The 21,098-nt window shown below is 40.4% G+C and overlaps 1 protein-coding gene across 2 annotated transcripts in view; it reads right to left on the minus strand.

The window, feature by feature from the left end:
* Positions 1–6,055: 6,055 nt before the first annotated feature.
* ARMC1 (armadillo repeat containing 1) overlaps positions 6,056–21,098 on the minus strand; it is a 46,251-nt gene continuing 31,208 nt past the window's right edge. For both annotated transcript variants that reach the window (XM_032804093.2, XM_075063059.1), the window contains exons 4-7: positions 13,974–14,163; positions 8,999–9,115; positions 8,820–8,894; positions 6,056–8,260 (exon numbers count right to left, since the gene is read on the minus strand). In XM_032804093.2, the coding sequence (XP_032659984.2) occupies positions 8,069–8,260; positions 8,820–8,894; positions 8,999–9,115; positions 13,974–14,163 (574 nt within the window). In that variant the 3' untranslated portion in view covers positions 6,056–8,068. The remainder of the gene's footprint in view (positions 8,261–8,819; positions 8,895–8,998; positions 9,116–13,973; positions 14,164–21,098) is intronic.

A 21,098-nucleotide genomic window follows, 5' to 3' on the forward strand; every position in this document is an offset into this window, starting at 1 on the left:
AGCCATCATCTATGTGAAAGGGATTGGGTGTATTTTCTTCTCCCTCATTTGTTTTCAATGCTGTTTTAATAAATTTTTGTTTGCATTTCTGGACACTAAAAGGTAGCTAGAAATAGGAGAGGATGCATGATTCAGGCCTCCGCAAGGGGAATATAGCAAAGGCTGCTGCTAATTTTTATTAGATGTATTTGTAAGCTCCACTAGTTGACAGCTGGAGAGTTGTTCAGGGGCAAAAAGGAGAACCCACATTTTATTTTTCTGTGTACACAGTTATAGGAATATTTCACACCTGCCAGTTTATATCTGCTCAGGTATTCAATATTCACTTTTGAATTAGCTCCACACACTCCTGTCCTCCTCAACTTACATACCCTATGGCAAAACTAAGCAACATCAGCTATTTTTGTATAAAACAAGCCATAGGTGTTTGGGGAGTGGGCAAGCAACAGCCTATATTGTACTTCATTGTGCTGTAAACATTCTATAGTATTTGACAGCTATCTACATGGAGGCACATTTATGGGTCTTGATTTTGCCTCTACCTACCCTATCAGCATTTATTCTCATTATGAAAGAATATGGTAGTGATTACTACACTATGCTCTACATCGGGCTACTCTTTGAGACAACCCAGGCTCTTTAAATAGTACAGAAGGTAGCAGCCTGCTTGATAAGCAGTGCTTTCCCAGGGGAGTACATGACACCTATGCTCCTCAGTACTTCTTTCCCAAGCTGAATTCTTTTCCAAGGCCCAGATTTTTCAAGCTTTTTATTTTTATTTTAACTCCTTAACCCAGCTTTGAAGGACTTTCTTATCCCTGATTTAGGTCCCAGACAATACAGCCAGCAACTCATGACTTCTAAAAGTTGGCAACTTTACTCATTTCTTGCATTTTGCCAAAACTAGGGACTGGAAAGACTATCAAACCTTTTATGAATTAAATGTGTTCTTTTCTGAATTCCTGTGTCTGCTCCTGAGCTTCTCCCCATTATCAAAATCCTGGTTTAAAACCAAAAATGAGTTCCTTGAGCCCATGTCCTTACACTAGCATGTGCCTGATTACTCTTTACAAAAATGAAGGTTATTTACTTGTAACCGGAGTTCTTCGAGATGACTCTACATATTCACACTTACACATTTTGCACCACCTGGTGCAGCTCACAGGTTGAACCTACTTCTAGCAGTCCCCGTTAGAGCACATGTGCATCCACTCCTGTCCCTGTCCCCTCACATCTCCAAATGTTCTGAGGCACGGTTATATTATGGGCACTGCATACTCTACTACCTCAGCTCCTTCCACTGCCAACCCAGAAAAACCACAATAGGACTTTGAGAAAGAGGGGCATGTTGGTGGGAAGTGTGAATATGCAGTTGTCATAAACAGACGGTTAAGGGTTAAGTAGCTCAGTGAACCTGGCTGACACCTGACCAGAGGACCAATGGGGGGACAAGATACTTTCAAATCTTGGTGGAGGAAAGTCTTTGTTTGTGTTGTTCGTTGTTTGCTCTTGGGGCTAGGAGGGACCAGACATACACCCAGGTTTTCTCCAATCTTTCTGAATCAGTCTCTCATGTCAAAATAGTAAGTACTAGCCAGGAAAGGCGGATTAGTCTTATGTTTGTTTTCCTAACTTGTAAATGTGTATTTTGCTGGAAGGATTTTTACTTCTGTTTGCTGTAACTTTGAATCTCAGGCTGAGGGCAAGGGGAAATCCCTCTAGTCTATAGGAATCTGAATACCCTGTAGCCATTTACCATCCTGATTTTACAGAGATAATTTTTATTTTCTTTCTTTAATTAAAAGCTTTCTTTTTAAGAACCTGATTGACTTTTCCTTGTTTTGGAATCCAAGGGATTGAGTCTAAACTCACCAGGGATTGGTGGGGGGGGGAAAGGAAGGGAATGGTGAATTCCTCTTTGTTTTAAGATCCAAGGAGTTTGGATCCATATAGCTTCCCAAGGCAACCCAGGGAGGGGAAAGGAGGGAGAACGGTTTATTTCTCCTTGTTTTAAGACCCAAGGGGTTTGGGTCTTGGGTTCCCCAGGGAAGGTTTTGGGGGAACAGGAAGTGTGCCAAACACTATATTTTGGCTGGTGGCAGCGTACCAAATCTAAGCTAGTAATTAAACTTAAAGGTGATCATGCAGGTCCCCACTTTTTGGACGCTAAAGTTCAAAGTGGGGAAAAAACCTTGACACTCACAGATTGAACCTACTTCTAACAGTGCCCGTTAGAGCACATGTGCACCCACTCCTGTCCCTGTCCCCTCACATCTCCAAATGATCTGAGGCACGGTTATATTATGGGCACTGCATACTCTACTACCTCAGCTCCTTCCACTGCCAACCGAGAAGAACCACAACAGGACTTTGAGAAAGAGGGGCATGTTGGTGGGAAGTGTGAATATGCAGTCATCTCAGAGAACTCTTGGTACTAGTAATGTTATTTCTTCGAGTGGCTCTGCATATTCACACTTATGGATAGTTTGGCAAGCAGTGCTGAAAACTCAGGAGGAGGGAAAGAGTTCTAATTAAATGACCGAAGCCCCAGTTGACCAAATTTAGCAACTGCTCTTGAAGGTAAATCCAAAGCATAATGTTTAGTAAAGATATGTATTGACTTCCAAGTTAGCAGCCTTACAGATTTCTCCAGTAGGAACATGCTGCTATTTGCCAAGACCTTACAAGAGAAGGCACAGGGACAGCTACTAAGTTGTTATAGTCAATGACGTTGTTTAACCCATCTGGAAATAATCTGACCAGATATAGTATAGAGACAAAGTGAGGGAGGCAGTATCTTTTATTGGACCAATTTCTAGTGGTGAAAGAGAAGCTTTCGAGCTCTCTTGTTCAGGTCAGGGAAAAGTACTCAGTGTCATAGCTAATACCAGGTGGAACAAATTGGTTATGTATTAACTAGTTATACTATTATAAGAGACCATTGAAAGTGAAGGAGCCCTCTGCAGTTAACTCCTCTCCAGTCACAGGACAAAAAAAGGAGGGCTAGTGGATTACAGGTTGTTATAATAAGCCATAAATCCAGTGTCTTTGTTAAGATCACAATGTTTAGCATCTTGCAAAGTTATGAATTTAAGCTCCCAGGCTTGTCTTTTGACAATATTGTGCAGGTTTCTTTTGAGGAAGACAGCTCAGAGGTTGGATATGGAGTGATCAGTTTGTGAAAAGTGTTCACCCACGGGTAATAGGATCTTTTATCATTTTGCTGTGTGAGTTCATTCAAGATCATAGTGATTGTCTAGTTTCATCCACATAATTGTTGCAGTGCAATTAGTACACTGGATGAGGTACATCACGTTGTGACAGACATGTGTAGGACCCTCTCAAAAGACAAGCCTGGGAGTTTAAATTCATAACTTTGCTAGACATTAAAAATCATGGTCTTAATAAAGAGACTGGATTTATGGCTTATTATAACAAATCTAACTCACTAATGCTCCAGAGGCGTTAACTGCAGAGGGCCACTTAACATATATTTTAAGAGCTCATTCAAGGTGAACTGCTTATGCTAAACAATCTGTTCTACCTTGTACTTGGCTGTGACAGTGAGTACCCTTCTCAGACCTGAAGAAGAGCTCTGTGTAGCTCAAAAGCTTGTCTCTTTCACCAACTGAAGTTGGTCCCATAAAAGATATTACCTCACCCACCTTGTCTCTCTAATATCTTGGGACCAACACAGCTACAACACCACAGCAACCGGATATACTATGACACACGATTCTTAGCATAAGAAACTTAGATGATTCCTTAGAATTCTAGTTCTGTTTAGACAACATGCTAGAATCCTTCTAGCATCTAAAACACCAAAGATTCCCATTTATTAGTATGCAGCTTTGGGAAAAATACCAGTAAATTAATAGTCTAATATGAAACTCACACTGTTTGTGGTAAAAAACCTTGGACCAGGTCTAAGAACCCTCTTGTTTGTATGGAGCATAGTAAATGGCAGATTAACCCTCAAAGAATGCAATTTGCTCACCCTTCTGGCTGATGTTACAATAATAAACACCGTTTTAATAGATAAGTATAATAAAAGAACACTCTGCCTATGGTTCAAAACGTGGCTTCATAAGTATAGATAAAACCAAATTAAGGTTCCATTTGGAACCAGATCCCTCAAAGGGAGGTACATGTTAGACAACCCCTTCATTAACCTTTGAACTATATCACATAAACAAAGATTAAAACATGATAAAAGAGCTGCCCAATGAACTCTTAAGAAGAATTAGATAATCCTTCAGACTTTAAAATCATTAAATACTATAAAAACACAGGAACCGAAGCTTTAACTGGTTAATCAGATTTTCCCCGCATCCAAGAAACAAATTCACTCCATTTCAAATAATACATTCTTGCAGACTATTTTCTAGAACCGAACAATACATTTTGAACCAGCAAGGAACAGGATTATTCAAAATCAGGCAAAGTCCGATAGATGAAGCTGTCCTATGGAAAGACTATGGATCTGGATGAAGGACCCTGCTCACTGCTAAAATATCAGGTGTGGAGACAAAAGGAGACACTTGCAGATTCTGACTGACATCTGAAGCAGGTCCATGTACTCCTACTATGTTGGGCAACCCGGAGCAGTCAGGATAATCCTCTCTCTGTCATGATTCATCATCTTCCTTGCTTTCTGAATTAATGGAAAAGGAGGGAAAAGCCATGTAGAAGGCCCTTACCCCAATGCAGCAAGAAAGCATCTGAGATGGACTGATTATCCTTTACTGCTCTTGAACAGCACAGATGACACTTCGTATTGAACTTGGTTGCAGCCAAATTTTCATTGGGCTGACCCCAGCTGGAAAAAAAATTAATCCTTCAGGAACCACTCATGCATCTGAGAACTGTCCCTGCTGAAATGACAGCTAACATATTGTTCTCCTCTGCTAAATGCAGAGCTACCAGATAAGACATTGTGACGAATGCACCAGTGCCATAAGTTGACTGCCTCTGCTCATAACATGGAAGAATGAACATCTCCTTCCTTGTTTATGTAATACGTAACAGTTGTATTGTTCACTGCTGTCTGAACAACCTCCCCTTTAGGTGAGGAAAAAAAGATCTGAGAACCAAATAAATGGCTCCTAATTAAATAAATATATGTACTTTTCTTGAGACCTTCAGTGGCCTCAAACTGTAAAATGATGTGGATGAGTTCCTGCATCCCTTGCCGGATACACTGGAAATTATTATGACAGATGGCAGAGAGACTGAAAAGATAAGTCTGAGACCATCCGATCTTTCTGTCCACCATATCAACAAACTTAGAACATCCTGAGACATGGGTGATAAACATCTGAAGCCTGTTCGTATGGGTTCTGTAAACTTGTGACATACAAATGCTGCATTAATCTCATTCTGAGGTGTGCAAACAGAATAATGTAAGCAGTCACTGACATAAGACCTATTAGACCCAAAAACACGTTGGGTGAAACACGCTGAATCTTTGAAACAGGCGGTTTTATGTCCAAAAAAATCTTTCTTCCCAAAGGAAAACTCTTCCAGCTAGTGAGTCCAGTAGAATGGATGCCACACAAGATCACAGAATTGCAAAATGGTCTCAAAAGGAGATGACACAGAAGCAATACCCATATGTTCATCAGGTGCCAAATCAGAATCAAAAGTCTGTATCCATCTGATAGCTCCTCTTGTTGAACAGTATCTCCTCCTCCTCTTCATGCTGAGAATCAGGCACTATTGCTGAACTGCACATGCACTGTAATGGGCACTGCTGGGAGAAGGTTCTACCATTTGGCTGCACCAGGTAGCACAAAACCTATGTTAATATGCACAATCACTCAAAGAAGAATACTGTTTAAATAAAAGCACATTCTAAAAAAATATTTGCCACACGCAGGGCATAATATACTAAAGAAATGGTCGAGCATGGGTCATTTGATATTATGATGAGGCATTTGTGTTTCACTCTTGAAATCCAAAAATAAAGAACATGAGCTTTTGGAAATAGAAAACCCAAGTACATAACAGAAGGCAATTGTCATTACTACATCCCAAAAACTACAGGACGCAGGAGTATGTTTAGATTAGTTATATTACCCTTTATTATTTTACAATATATTTCAAAAACTCGTACAGATGCCTTAACTGTTCTACAAGACCTGCAATACTGTCAAAAAATAGCATACCTAACGATTGAACACACAAACTGTAATACCTACTTGTACTGAACTATTAATATCCAAAGGGGTATAGTAATTTAGTAAGTAGATGTGCAGTAATGCAAAATGCAAACACATGTTAACAGAGAAAAGTAAACTTTGCATTCATGGCTATAGAACAGAGGGCTTTTGAAACACATTTGGTACTGTAACATTCTAGATAGCAATATGAGTAATATTACATATTTAAAGCAATACATGCCCTGGAAAGCTTGTATTTTCAATCTGTGCGTGTAAACCTGAATCAAAATGAGCTAGATACATTAAAAAACAGACAGAGACATCTAGTCTGCAAGTAAGCTTTTTCGTACCCAAATGACACTGAATTCAAGTGGGTCAACTCTGACTTTTGTTACTGTTGCTATTTTACACTATTCTTTCCTGTACACTGTTGCATTAATATGACAGCCTGTGAATGATTTTTATTCCCTGACCATGACACTGGGGAGTGACTTTTATGGACCAAATGTTTGTCTCACTCTCCAAACTGAAAAATGTAGTCAATGTTATAGCATGGATGTCATCACAAAAACCACATTTTTTCGTCAGTTTTATAATAGCATTACATTTTTTTAGCTGTATTCCTGTGAGGCAACAAAGCAGTACTGTAGTTTTCAGAACGCTGGAAAATGCTTACTAATATTCCAAATATCTAATTTCATAGATTCTACCTACTTTTGTTATCTTTTCTGGTCACGAAACAGATAGATATTAATGACTAAGACATCTTTAAACTTATACTGTCTGCAAGCAACAAGGCAAAGCCAATTGTTCAGGTATGGTTCTTGTCTTATCCAAGTTGATGTGCTTTCATGGGAAAATCATGAAAGGCAATATGAGGAAACAACTACCGATCAGATTTCTGCCAAGCAATAAAAATTTAAAGACAAAATTTGTGAGAGTGGCACTGTGGCAGAACAGGCATTCAATTTGTTTTATTTTTCAAGTTTATAAAGTTTCAGTTACCACTATATTCACTTACAGTGGACACTGTGTGATAACTAGTAAGGCCAACAACCCACCTTCTATCTCAGAAGAAACTGCAATAAACCATCACCTGAGCAGATCACAGTTGTTGGACTATGATCTTCTTAACCAGCCTAAATGGCAGTCTGTAGCATCTGGTACTATATACACAAAGTCACTCACACCCATCATTGAAATGATTTTCCTACAGCAGTTTATTCACTGTATAACATATGCATATATATTTCTTTCTGCTCATTTAATCCCTTATCTCTCATAGCTCACCAGTGGTTTAAGGGCTGAAAAATATTTCAATAAACATAAGAGGTTATAAAGTTCAAATGTGTAGCAACTTTATTTTAACACAGAAAATTAACATGAAATGCTGGTTCTGAACATGGTTGGCAAAAATAAAAGGCAAAACAAAGGCAGGGTATATTTTCATCTGGAGTCAATGTCTAGAAAACCAAAAGAAATAAATCTGAAATAAGGCAAACCAAAAAAGGCATTTTGATTCATGCACAACTAGTAGTAATAAGAATTTCCTTTCAGAGGTCCTGAGACTTGAGTTGAATGGGTTCTCCCTATCGCTTGCTTCATGTGAAGTCAAACTTAAAGCTCCATAAGCATAAATGTTTGGTTTTTAATAATGGACCCATTTAAAAAAGGAGACAATAAAATGTACATGAAAACAAACAAAAGCGACTTGATCTGAGGCCTCTGTCCTTTGACCCGCCTAACAGGCTAAATGGCCAATAAAATGTAAAATGCAGCATACATTTGAGTAATCTAAAATCTTTTCGTGATAATTTATTGCAAATTGCACTTGGCAGTTCACCACACCAGTGGAAAACTGGCCACCCTGTCGGTTGTTCATGCAGTCCTTTAACCCCAAACGCAAGTCACCAGTAGAAAGATCTGGACAGAAAGTTGGCTGCTGTGCTGAGCCAGCTGGCTGCACCTTCTGGGTGTGACCCAACCCGAGATACTGCTTTGTCTTGTTCCTTTGTAGGGCTTTCATCCTCTGGCAAATAGTCAGGTAGATCTGTATTTTGCTCTACTTCTACAGGAGTATCTTGGAATGGAACCAGCACCTGATGAATAGAAGAGTTCAAGAAAATGTCAAATGTTATGAATCAAAATGAATTAAAAAAAAAAAAAAAGATAAAGGGCCTCATCCTGAGAGGCAATGAACACCTCTCAGGGTCACTCCCTAAATAACTGCCATGGTAGATATTAGGTATTGTCAAATCATTTTTTATTTAGATCATATGCAAGAAAAGTACAGGTTTAAGGTAAAACAATACCACCAAAAAGTCAGACCATCTCTCCCTACAGCTGCGAAATAAAACCACATCATTAGTTTCTGTCAAGAAGGCAAATCTCAGTTTCCAGACTCATCTCTCCAGGTCAGGAGATTCTACTGTCAGAAAGAGACGGCTGTCCTGTACAGTTACATCTCTTGCCAACAGTTCAACAGTAATTTCTAGCAATACTATTATATGGATACACTTTAACCTCTTTATGTTGTGTATGAATCTCTGACAAGTACAACGATGTATGTTCCTTAGGGACAGAAACGATTGGCATGGTAGTACAGGTATCAAAGATCCAAGCCAGATCCACCTCTATTTAGAATGAACTGTATCTCACCTCCTCTCCACTTTCGCTTTTCACAACTTGCTGCGCTTTCATAACTTTGGTTGATGCTATTGCTGTTGCCAAAGCCTACAAGGGGGAGAAAATACAAGGAAAATAAAGGCAGACTTTTAGTGTTATAGAACTGCAACAGATGCATAGGCCTTAAAGCAAGCACAGTTGTAAGTACTTACTTCTGCTTTTAAGTCTGAGCGAATTCGGACCACACATCTTTGAACCGCCATTTGAAATGTAAAGCTAATAACTCCTTTAATTTTCAGCAAGGCTTCTTCACAAAGATTCCTTCGAGACTAATAAAAAATAAAGTATTAACATGCAAAGGCCATATAAAAATACTAACCATTGATGCTATGACAAACTCCTGCATTTTTTAAGACAGCTGATAAATAAGGTAATTTTGCAAAAGAAAAAAAAATAGTGCAGGTTACAGTTATTTTTAATACACATATACTGACATTTAATATTGCTACAAATCTTGTCATAACAAAATTTACAACATTTTTGCTTACATTTTAAAAGTCAAACAAGGATGGAATCAACTGTAAATAATCAGGAAAAAGTGCTGAAAAGCAAAGAATGTTTTTCTCCGTATGATCAGCTAAACAGTCCCCTGAGGTTAAGTCCGGATTGAGTGGAGTGCTCATTGATGTGTAGTTAGTGTTTAAGTTATCAGACACCTTGTATCCAAACTGACTGAATGCATCAAAGCAGCTGTTGTATCCTTCAGCTACCTCATCTGTGGCAGCTCATGGACATCAAAGCACAGCATAATCTTAACTCTGATTTCAAGGGAAAAAATGTTTGGTTAAAAAAACCAACGGAATGTTATGTTTAAAGCAAGTGACAATGCCTACTGTGCAATAAATATTACATTGACCTATACTGGTTGCATCTATTCTACTTGTTTTATTACTTTTTCAATATTTAGAAAACAAGATGGTTATTACAAAGAGAGTAAAATATCTATTGCGAAACTGCTACCACAAACAAAGCTACATTGTACTGGGTAACCAGATTTTATTTCTATATTATATCTATTCACACACACATACACCCCTTGGCAGTCTTATAGACTCAAGTGTTAGGTTCAAAATCAGATTTCTTTATGGCTTAGTATTTAATTTTAATTGAAAAGTGCTGTGAGATCTTTGAAAGAAAGGTACTATATAAGCATATTAATATTATTATACAGTAATTACTGCTCAATACTTAGACAATAGTGGTTTCAATACAGGAAGAAACATATTCATTTCACTGATCTGCTAACAAACTGGTTTGGCTAGATCAGGGGTGGCCAACCTGTGGCTCCGGAGCCACACGTGGCTCTTCAGAAATTAATATGTGGCTCCTTGTATAGGCACCAACTCTGGAGCTGGAGCTACAGGCGCCAACTTTCCAATGTGCCGGGGGGGGGAGGGGGCTTAGCCTATGCCAGAGACCCTGCCCCCACTCCATCCCCTCCTGCCCCCTCTCCGAGCCTGCAGTGCCCTTGCTCCTCTCCCTCCCCCACCCCCACGTCTCCTGCAAGCCACAAAACAGCTGATTGGGAGGTGCAGGGAGGGAGGGGGAGGCACTGATCAGCAGGACTGCGGGTGGGTGGGAGGCGCTGGGAGCAGGGGTGGGAGCTGATGGGGGGTTGCTGACATATTACTGTGGCTCTTTGGCAATGTACGTTGGTAAACTGGCTCATTCTCACGCTCAGGTTGGCCACCCTGGCTAGACTATATAGGAGGCAAAACTCAGTTTACTTCCATGCACGTATGAATGTCAGAACATTTTGGACTATATTAAAGAACATTAATAATTAGAATTGTAGCAATATAGTAGGCCTGGGCTAAATATCTTTACACAAAACAGTGTGTGTGTGAGAGAGATAAGGCAAACAGCATTGTACAAGTGAAAAACAAATAAAACCACCTCTGGCCACAAGGAAGGAAGGCACAAGAGGGCGAGAGGCAACATGCTTTAGTAGACTAAACAAGGGATGATTGCATGGATACATACATCAGCTGACACAGTCTCTCCTTCTGAGAGCTTGGTCAAATCATACAATCTGTGCCTCTGTTTCCCTAAATGGGGTAATACCTATTCCACAGATAGTTTACTACTTTAAGCTGTAAAACACTATATGAATGCTAAGCCTCACCAGAGTGTGCACAAATCCCTTCACTAGCTGGAAACTTGGCAACCTCCATCTATTTGGACAGATGTCCTTTGCATTGACAACTATGAACAAATCTCAGCTGGGCAATCCTTCTACCACAGCATGGAACCTAGGGGTGGGGAAAACAAAACCTAAAGGTAACTCAGTTATCTATGTTTTACATAATGAGTCAGTTAAGTCTGAGATGCATATCAAAGACTCATCTTGCCAACTGTTCCTAAAACCATCAGGCCAACTCTGCATACTGTGAAGTAATTATTGTAGATGAGTCATCTACAGTTGGCGGGGGAGTGGGAGGGATAATGAAAACTGGGCTCAAAAGTGCTAAGGTTTCCTCTAGTGTAGTGTTCTGAAAAATTAATAAAAAAGATTCTGATTATTTGGAGCTGACAAAAAAAATCCTGCCAACTCTGGCTAAAATTATACAGAACCCCCATTTGTTACCACTATAAAGTCTTATTGTGAAGATTAGACTACAGTAGATCAATCAACAGACTTCTGTTGTACTACACTTTGTTTTTTTGACAGAGATCATTATCAAACTCTATAGAATGTAGCTTTATTTTGAATGAACTGATCAACAAGACAAGAAAGATTTACAGGATTTCCAATTACTCCTACAGAACATGAACTGCTAAAAAGCCTTAAGTAGGTCAACTCTGACATATGAATTCGTAGGCCCAAAAAAACATGAAAGTCAGTTCAAAACTTTGAATTCCTGCAGATGTGTTTGATAGATTGAGATAATGCTTAAGTTTAAAAAGAAAAATAATTTAATAAAAACACTTATTTATTCACACAAATACACAGAGGTAGGTGATGGATCATCCCTCCAGACAAGAGTCAATTATGGGGGCAGGGAAGAGGCATTGGAGACATAAGTTGTTTTGTTTGCTTTAATTTTGGCAGGGATAAAGTAAGTTATTTGACAGCAATAATGTTTCACAGGCCTGGAAAAAAAAGCCAAGGGCAGCCGTGTATGCATATATATACACATACATGAAGTTACACACTTAAAGATTAGGTCTCAGGTAAGTGCTATATAAAGCTAAGTTATTATTATTGTTCACATCTTCTGCCATTTTATAGTTCCCAAGTTATTCTAACACTTAAAACTGCTTTGTAGGGATGTTTTACTGCTGCTGTGTTATACCAGGCACCTAGAATATCACTAGGGTTTCTTTGATAGTCTCATAAAACTCAGAACTATGTACATTAGCTAATCCAGCCAGCACACAGCCAGATTCTTCTCTTCCTTTAATAATGAGCTGAGAAAACACACTGGTGTACTCCAGGCAACCAGAGAAGCCTGAAGTTCTGCTTTCTGGATTCAAACATCTAAATACTTTGTTATACACTTTTTACTATGATGGCAATGAATATCTTTGCAATTTCAATTTTTAAGCACAGGGCCACCTGGAGGGGGAGGGAGGAAGCAAGAGGGGCAATTTGCCCCAGGCCCACATGAGAATTTTTCGGGGCCCCTGGAGCGGGGTCCTTCACTCGCTCCGGGGGCCCTGGAAAACTCTTGAAGGGACCGGACCCCCGGAGCTTCTTCCGCTCCGAGTTGTCGACAATTTGGCGGCGGGTCAGGGGACCTGCCACCAAAGTGCCCCGAGACCTGTGGTGGGGGGTCCTTCCGGCACTTTGGCGGTGGGTCCTGGGGCAGGTCTTTGGTGGCGGGGCCCCCCCGCCGCCAAAGATCCCAGACCTCCTGAATCCTCTGGGCAGCCCTGTTTAAGCATTGTGGGAAAGAGCTGCATTAGCTCCATTTGTCAGGGAACACAAATAAATGGTCTTCAGATCTGCTGGCCTCAGTCCATTTACAGGATTGCATATACTTGAATTGGCAGACAAAGGAGAAGTGGACAGAGTTTATCTGGGTTTTAGAGAAGCTTTAGAGACTCTGATGCACAAATGAGCTACAACGTTAGTAAACTTAATAGGAGCATACTATTGGAATGGATTAAAAACTGGTTTGTAGATATAAAAGCAAGTGGTGCTGATAAAGTTTTGCCTGTCTATATCACAAACAAGTGAAGGGTTCCAAGATAAGTATTAATTTCTTTACTACCCATATAAATGACTTGGCATACAATCTAATTTCAAAAGGAGCTAAATGTACTTACAAGAAAACATGAGGAGGGAATGCTATTGATAAACTAGGTTCCCAGACAGGCTTACTTGGCAAAGTGTAAAGTAACAAAACAAAGGATCAGGTCTGATCATTTAAAATGGGTACAAAGCTGAAGATACAGAGACCTGAGGGCACTTGTGAAGAACATGCTCAAACAATCTACATGCTGTTTGGCAGCCGTAAAAAGGCAAACATAGCCCTGGGGTGTTGTACACAGGGGTATGGTGGATAAATCTGTAGAAGTTATTTTGACATTACATAAAGACGCAGTGAGATCTCACTATCTCAAGTGCCAGTCTGGTCACTATAGTAGAAAACATCTCGGACTACAAAAAGATGTAGCAAAAGGGAGCTAACAAAATTCAATGTTCCTTACATTAGAGTTATAATAGCAGATTAGTCAGTGTCTAGTATCTTTCATGCTGTACAGGCAATAGTGAAAAGTAAGGAATGGTTTTGATGCCAATGCTCTGATCACAGAGCGATATCATGAATTGAGATAGATAAAAGGCAGTACCTCATTTATTCTAAAGGTGACTGAAACAGGAAACAAAACTGGCAAAGATGGAAATGGAATTATTTAAAAATACAAAGTTACAAAGCAACTAGCCATTAATATTTCTTGTATTAAGCATCTTGGGTGAATTTAAATTATATATCAGTATTTCAAAATATGATTCACAGGAATTGCTGGCATACATGAAAGTAAACACAAGCATTCCTTGAATGCCCTTCTTCTTTGGTGCAAAGTATGTTTTGAATATAACATGCATGCACATTATCACAGTATTTCCCTATCATTTCTAGTCTGATTCCTAATGATTACAAGTACTTAAGATTTACTTACTGAATCATCAAGGCCATCTATATGTAAAACCACTGTTTTAGCACGTTTATTTGTACTGCCCAGGAAAAACTGAGCTTTCCGCCGGCAAGAATTCATTTCATTCACACCGTCCATGTCTGACATGTTGGAAGCTTGAAGGATGTCATAGATTTCAGAGGCTAAAAGTTTAGTCTCTCCTGGTGTAGTAGTCCTTAAAGAAAAAATAATAAATTGAGATTTACAACTATCTGTTTTCACAGTGTTATTTCAAATAGCTGCCACATTTATGACTCAGAATCTTAAATGATCAGCACACTACAGAAGCATTTTATATAGCTAATATGCAGTTAGAAGAAAAGATTTCTTAATTAAAAATAATAAAAATAAAAGAGAGAGGGTCTACCAAACCCACTTCCATCATCCATAGGCCAGTGCTACTACCTGAAATTGAAGCCAGAACACGTGACTATGTTAAAAATAAGCTCACAGGTATAAAATTAAATGATGCATCAGAACTCTTTTAGTTTTTATTTCTCTCTCTGCTATGTGTCATATCTATTTAGAAACCTGGAAACACAATAATTAAACTGATTGACAAACTTTGATACTCCCTCTCCCCACAACATGTTGATTAGGATACACAATGCAACCATGTTGTGTTCTAATTCCTATTTGCTTAATAGCATTATTGATTAATCTCAGTTCCCAGAGCTATGTTGTAGCACCAGCTATGTCAGCAAGAAAGCAAATCCAGCTGTAGATGTGACCTAAACAGTTGCGCCTTTAATCTTCTGTAGATCCTTGTAGGAGAGGCTATCAAAATGCCTTAGAGATAAGTATCACATCTCTTGCCTACCTTGTGGGGTACCATTCCCATTTTACCTTTTACATTTTAAATAGAGACACAGAGATTAAGTAACGAGTCAAAAAATTATACAGAAAGTCAACAGCAGAGCAAGGACTAAAACCCACAAGTTCAGACTCCCAGGTCCCTGCTCAAACCACCATTTCACACCCCTTCTTGACTGTGGGTCTTTAAAAATTGCATTGTGGGGATATTCTCTATTAAATAAGTTAAAAGTAGGTCAAAATTGGTGGTATAAGCTACATGGTTGTATTCCTTTAAAGGAAATGGATTTAGATATTAGACTGGACATCTTTCTTTTTTTTTTTTTTATACTTAATCACAACTGAATTTAATGGGCTAAATTCATCACTGAAGTAATTTCACTGAGCTCAATGGAGGGCAAGACTTGACTCATCATTAATAAACTATAATATATGGAATGAATAAACACAACACTACAGCAACATCATACAATTCATCTTACAGTGGCCAATCAGTTTTGCTTGTAGGTATAAATATACTGGAGTAAATAGCTATGTTTTGCCTTTGAAGCTTTCCTCCTTACTATTTCATCCCAATAACTAGCCTGGGTCAAACATCACTTCCATCCCAATTTCATATAATAGAAGAATAATGCTGGAGCAAAAATCTTAGTCAATTCCCTCCCTCTGGATCTCCTAATGAGTCTTGTCTTCTCTTCCCTGTGACTGTCTTTTAGACTGTAAACTCTTTAGAGAAGAACTGTCGTATTTGAGTGTCTATACAATGCTCAGCACGCCTGCGCTTAAATTAAAGTGATACTGTGAGATTTGTCCTAAAGATGATAAAAAACAAGACACTGGGGCCTGAACCAGTACAGCATTTAAGCAATAACTTAAAATCAGGCATGTGCTTAAGTCCATTCCTCTACAAGGAAGCACATACTTAAGTCAATCGGGGTCATATAAAAAATGCACACTTTTTTTCATAATACTCAAATTCATTGGACAAAACGTGTACATGTGGTTCACAGCTTGAAGTTGAAAGATGGCATCTATATTTTGATGCTAAAATTTGACAGCAGTGCCATGTGAGCTGATGCCTCAAGGAAAGATAAGTTAACTTTCAAGAAAATGACAGCTTAACAGGGCACCATAACACTAAACAGCCGTTTGTTATGTTAAATTGCGTCCACCAAAATTAAAAGACACAGAAGCAAAGTTTTCTATAATACCTATTTCCTTTCAAATATAATTTGTTTTTCCAATAAACTTAACTGGTCAGCTCACAATCAGTATAACTTTTTCCCCAAAAGCTTTTTCCTAAATACAGTAACTCCTCACTTAACGTCATCCTAGTTAACGTTTTGTTGTTATGTCGCTGATCAATTAGAGAACATACTCATTAATGTGCGCAATGATTGCTTATAACTTTGTTTGGCTGTGGGGGCTTGGACCTAGAGTGGGCCGGCAGCTCCCTTCCACCCCCATTAGTGCCTCCTACCAACCAGCAGCCCTGCGGATCAGCACCTCCCACCTGCAGCAATCAGCCAATTCGCAGAGTTCAGGAGGCTCTGGGGGGAGAAGCAAGGACATGGCACGCAGTCTTCCTCCCCACCCCCCACTGCCTCCTGAATGCCCCGAAACAGCTGATTGCTGCGGGCGGGAGGTGTGGGGAGGAGCGAGAACGTGGCACGCTCGGGGGGAGGAGGAGGTAGAGCAGGGGCTGGAAGAGTTGGGGGTTGAGCACCCCCCAGCACTTTGGAAAGAACAGCAAGAGGAGCAGCTGGACAATCCACCTTCTTTCATCCTCTGACTCCACCACCTCAACCAAGCCTCATAATCTTCATTGCTGAGTACAGCATTAAATTCTTTGTTTAAAATTTATACCTGTATTACATTGTTTGTTTAAAATTGTTTAAAACTTATATTGTATATGTATGTAATGTCTTTTGTCTGGCTAAATTTTTTCCCCCAGGAACCTAACCCCCCCCAATTTACATTAATTCTTATGGGGAAATTGGATTAGCTTAACATCATTTGGCTTAAAGTTGCATTTTTCAAGAACATAACTACAACGTTAAGTGAGGAGTTACTGTACAAGTTTCTTATCTCAGCCTTAGAGTACATCACGGAACACAAAATAACCAGTTCAGAAAAGTCAGAGACCATAATAATAAAAGTTACTTTAAAAAAATCCCACTAAAAACATTAGCCATAAAAAGACACAGAAACTTAAAATTCAAAGTTGAATGGTATGCTATCTAATAATGAAATGGGACTTAATGTATAATGTAACAGTAAGCTGCATATATGTTTAGTGCTCCCAATATCACAGCTGGCAGGAATTCTGGTATAATTCCAGCTATCTTCAAATAACTTCATTATTAAAACAACCTGCTAATTTGACAGTGGAAAAAGCAAAACCTGTTATTTTTAACAGACACATTAAAAAAGTATTCTCTAGGTTGTCCCCCAAACAATCCTTTTTAAAAAAGTAATAAAACTGCTATGGAAAAACGTTGAACAAATGTCTGGTTTGCAATTTCAGACAATTTATCATCATTAACAACTTCTACTCATCGCTCTGCAGGGGAACACACACAATCCTCCCATTCAAGGTAATGGGAGTTGGGATAGGGTACCAGAGTCTCTGTTCACACAAAGATGACAAAACATAAGAGTTACTATTTTTCAGAAAAAGTTTAGACACAATTTTAATGATGAACTGTAAATCAGTGCATTAAAAAGGTTTATTAGTATAAATTGCAGATAACTAATATTCTAAAAATGTAAAGGGTTTGTAGCAGGTTGCCCACAAACATAAGTATTACTCGATGGAGCCAGTTGCTCACAAGATTCAGCTCACATCACATATGTCCTATAACAGTAGCAATAAAAGGAAACTAAGTAAACAAACAGTTAGAGAGAGAAAAACTGAAGTGATACCACCGTACTATAAAATCAGAGACACAAATCAGAAATAGGAATATCAGTCAAAGTAAAGTTATATGAAGTATCCATCTATATAACGCAATACTGCCAATACTTACAATAATTAAGTTACAAACAAAAAACAGCATTATGCCAAAATACGTTACAGTTTCTAATGTGCTAGCAAAATAGAGTAAAATCTAAGTCTTGCACCAACCCGTTGCTGTTTCAGTTAAAAGGGACTAATAATATAACATCACCACATAATTAATTAAGGATGAAAGTATGAAAAACTAATACAATCATTAAAACATTAAACACTTTTTGGCAGAAAAACAGGATCAGGGAAATACACTCTATAAATTATAAAACCAGTACCATATTTAAAACTTCTATGTTCTTTTCCGTTTGTATGGAGCCTAGCACCCTGTGGGTGCTACTGCAAAAATAAAAATAAAAAACATAAAAATGTACACTACTAATACACAGTATAAATACAGTAAAATGTAAACAGGCAAGACAGTCTAGCAAAGACTAAAATACAATGAAGTTAAATCAAAGCTCCAGCAGTACTGTCAACACTGGATCAAAGTAGCATGTGATATGTCAGGAGAGGATGTGTGAGATAGATCCTGTGTACTGTATTTGCAACTAAGCTATTTTTTTAAACCCCAGTGCAATGGTGTATGCCAGAGGTGGGCAAACTACGGCCATCCTGTCCGGCCCCTGAGCTCCTGGCCTGGGAGGCTAACCCCAGCCCCTCTCCTGCTGTTCTCCCTCCCCCTGCAGCCTCAGCTCACTGCACCATCGGCGCAATGCTCTGGGCAGCGGAGCAGTGAGCTCCTAGGGCAGCACAGCTGCAGAGCCAGGGCCTGACCCTGTGCTCTGTGCGGCGCAGCTGCCTGTCCTGGTGCAGTCGTACCACCAGCCACCGATGCTCCAGGCAGTGCGGTAAGGGGGCAGGGAGTGGGGGGGGGGGGCGGGTTGGAAAGACGGCAGGGGAGTTCGGGGTGGTGGTCAGAGGGTGGAGGTGGGGATAGGGCTCGGTGCGGTCAGAGGGCGAGGAACAGGGGGATTGAATGGGAGCAGCGGTCCCCAAGGGGAAGTCAGGAAGGAGAGGGGGGTTGGATGGGGCAAGCAGGGGACAGGTAGGGATGAGGGGGCAGTTAGGGGCAGGGGGCCTGGAGGCGGGCAGGGAGAAGGGTGGTTGGATGGGGCAGGAGTCCTGGTGGGGCAGTCAGGAAGGAGCGGGGGGTTGGATGGGGTGGGGGTCATCAGGAGGCGAGAAGCAGGTGGAGGAGGGATGTCGGATGGGGGTGGGGGCCGGACCACGCCTGGCTGTTTGGGGAGGCACAGCCTCCCCTAACCAGCCCTCCATGCAATTTCAGAAACCCGATGCGGCCCTCAGGTAAAAGGTTGCCCGTCCCTGGTGTACGCGCTCAACTGAATTTGTACAGTTCATCACAGGGTCCTTATCTTTCACATTGTGATGGGCTGTATCTAGTTCACCCAAATTTTTCAAAGCCATTCTTTCTACAGACGGACGCCTCAGAAGTGGGGTTTGGGGCCATATTGTCACAGGAGCTGGATGGGGAGGAATGCTCCATGCTCTACCTGAGCCGGAAGCTGTTCTCCAAGGAGACTAAATATGCCACCATTGAGAAGGAGGGCTTAGCAGCAAAGTGGGCAATTGAGGCCCTAAGGTATTACCTACTAGGGGGCCCCTTCCACCTCATCACAGACCACACACAGATCAACACCATGAAGGACTCGAATATCCAGATTATGTGCTGGTCAACCTCTCCTTCCAGCACTACGCGTTCACGGTACTACACCATGTAAGCAGAGCTCATGCTAATGCAGGTTGCCTTTCCTGAATAGGAGGGGAGGATGAAGGAGAAGGACCCTCGCTGGGCCCTTGCTTGAGGGATAGGGTGTGTGGCAGGGTGTACCTACCCTGCACAGACCCCACTCAGGTTAAGCGCCAAAGAGGCCATGCCCCCTTGCCTCTGCTGGGCATGCTCAACCAGGAGACAGGATATAAAAGGGAGTGGTCTAGCTCAGTCTGGGCTGGCTGAGGAGGAGAGTGCACACACACTGCAGGCTCCTGCCAGGGAGTTGCAGGGGCTACCGATCATGGAGGCCAAGCTGCTGGGATCAACGGCAGAACCACTAGACCCTAGAGGATGAGAGTGAATCGGAAGGCTGACACCCCCAGGAGAACTCACAGAGCAGGAACCAAGGGTAGGAAGCAACCATGGGAACACAACTGTTAAAATAGGGAACTGAGCCAAACTGCAGACTCCTGGTTTCACAGGGCCTTGGGTCAGGACCTGGTGGAGAAGGGTAGGCCAGGGTCCCCCTACCCACTTCGGGGTGCAGGCACTACTTAAGGGCTCCAGCTGCAAGGCCACATAGCCCTGAGCGCCAACGCAGCCCCATGGGCTCTGTCTATAAGGCCATGCTGTCCTGCTTTATAGGCTAGGAGAGCTGGATCTACTCTAGCCACTTGAGCTGTAACCCATTATTTGTCGCATGCAACTTGACACCTCTTATTGGGGTGTATCTACCCCATGACACACACAAATATTTAAGAGGTCAAAAACAGTGAGTAAATTTGAAATATAGAGCAAGTAACTGATCCTACAAACACTGCTGTCAATGGGATAACATAATAATCAAAGCTATTCCAATGAGAAGTGTCTGGAGAACTGGATCCCAACATTTTAAAGATAAGTTTCATTTAATGTAACCCCTCCTTTGCTATTCCATGAGTTTATATATTCATGGAAAACAGCACCTGTTACCAGTCCAAGGGAAACTGTTTACGTTCATAGTACTGAACTGACTGAATTACTGTCTTAACCCTAAAATGAGAACTAACAACTGTGGTTTCTGCACAGGTCGATTTACAATCCATGTTACATATGGTCTGAGGAATCTTACTGAAAAGTCTGAAGCACTGATATAAAAACCTCACATTTATCATTGAATGCTTCAGCTGAAATCAGTAAAGAAATCATAACATGAAAGGACTCAGTAAAGCATTCTCTCAATACATCTACTTGGAGAAACCCATTCTTACAATGAACCTCAAGAGTCTTTCCAAACAATGTTTGGGAAAGTGTATGTTTTGGTAGAAGTCAACATTTCCAGAGGGTCACAATGAGTATTTTTATATTGAAATACAGTAATTAGAGACCTCAGGAATGGAGGTTGTTCATAAATCTGAAATGTTCACAATTCTGAAAAAAGTTATGGTCGTTCTTTCAAAAGTCTACAACTGAATATTGACATAATACAGGTTTGAAACTTTACTATGCAGAAGAAGAACGCTGCTTTCTCTTTATTTTTTTAATAGTTTACATTTAACACACAGTACTGTAT

Source organism: Chelonoidis abingdonii, chromosome 2 (assembly GCF_003597395.2).
Source record: "Chelonoidis abingdonii isolate Lonesome George chromosome 2, CheloAbing_2.0, whole genome shotgun sequence".
Classification (NCBI taxonomy): domain Eukaryota; kingdom Metazoa; phylum Chordata; order Testudines; family Testudinidae; genus Chelonoidis; species Chelonoidis abingdonii.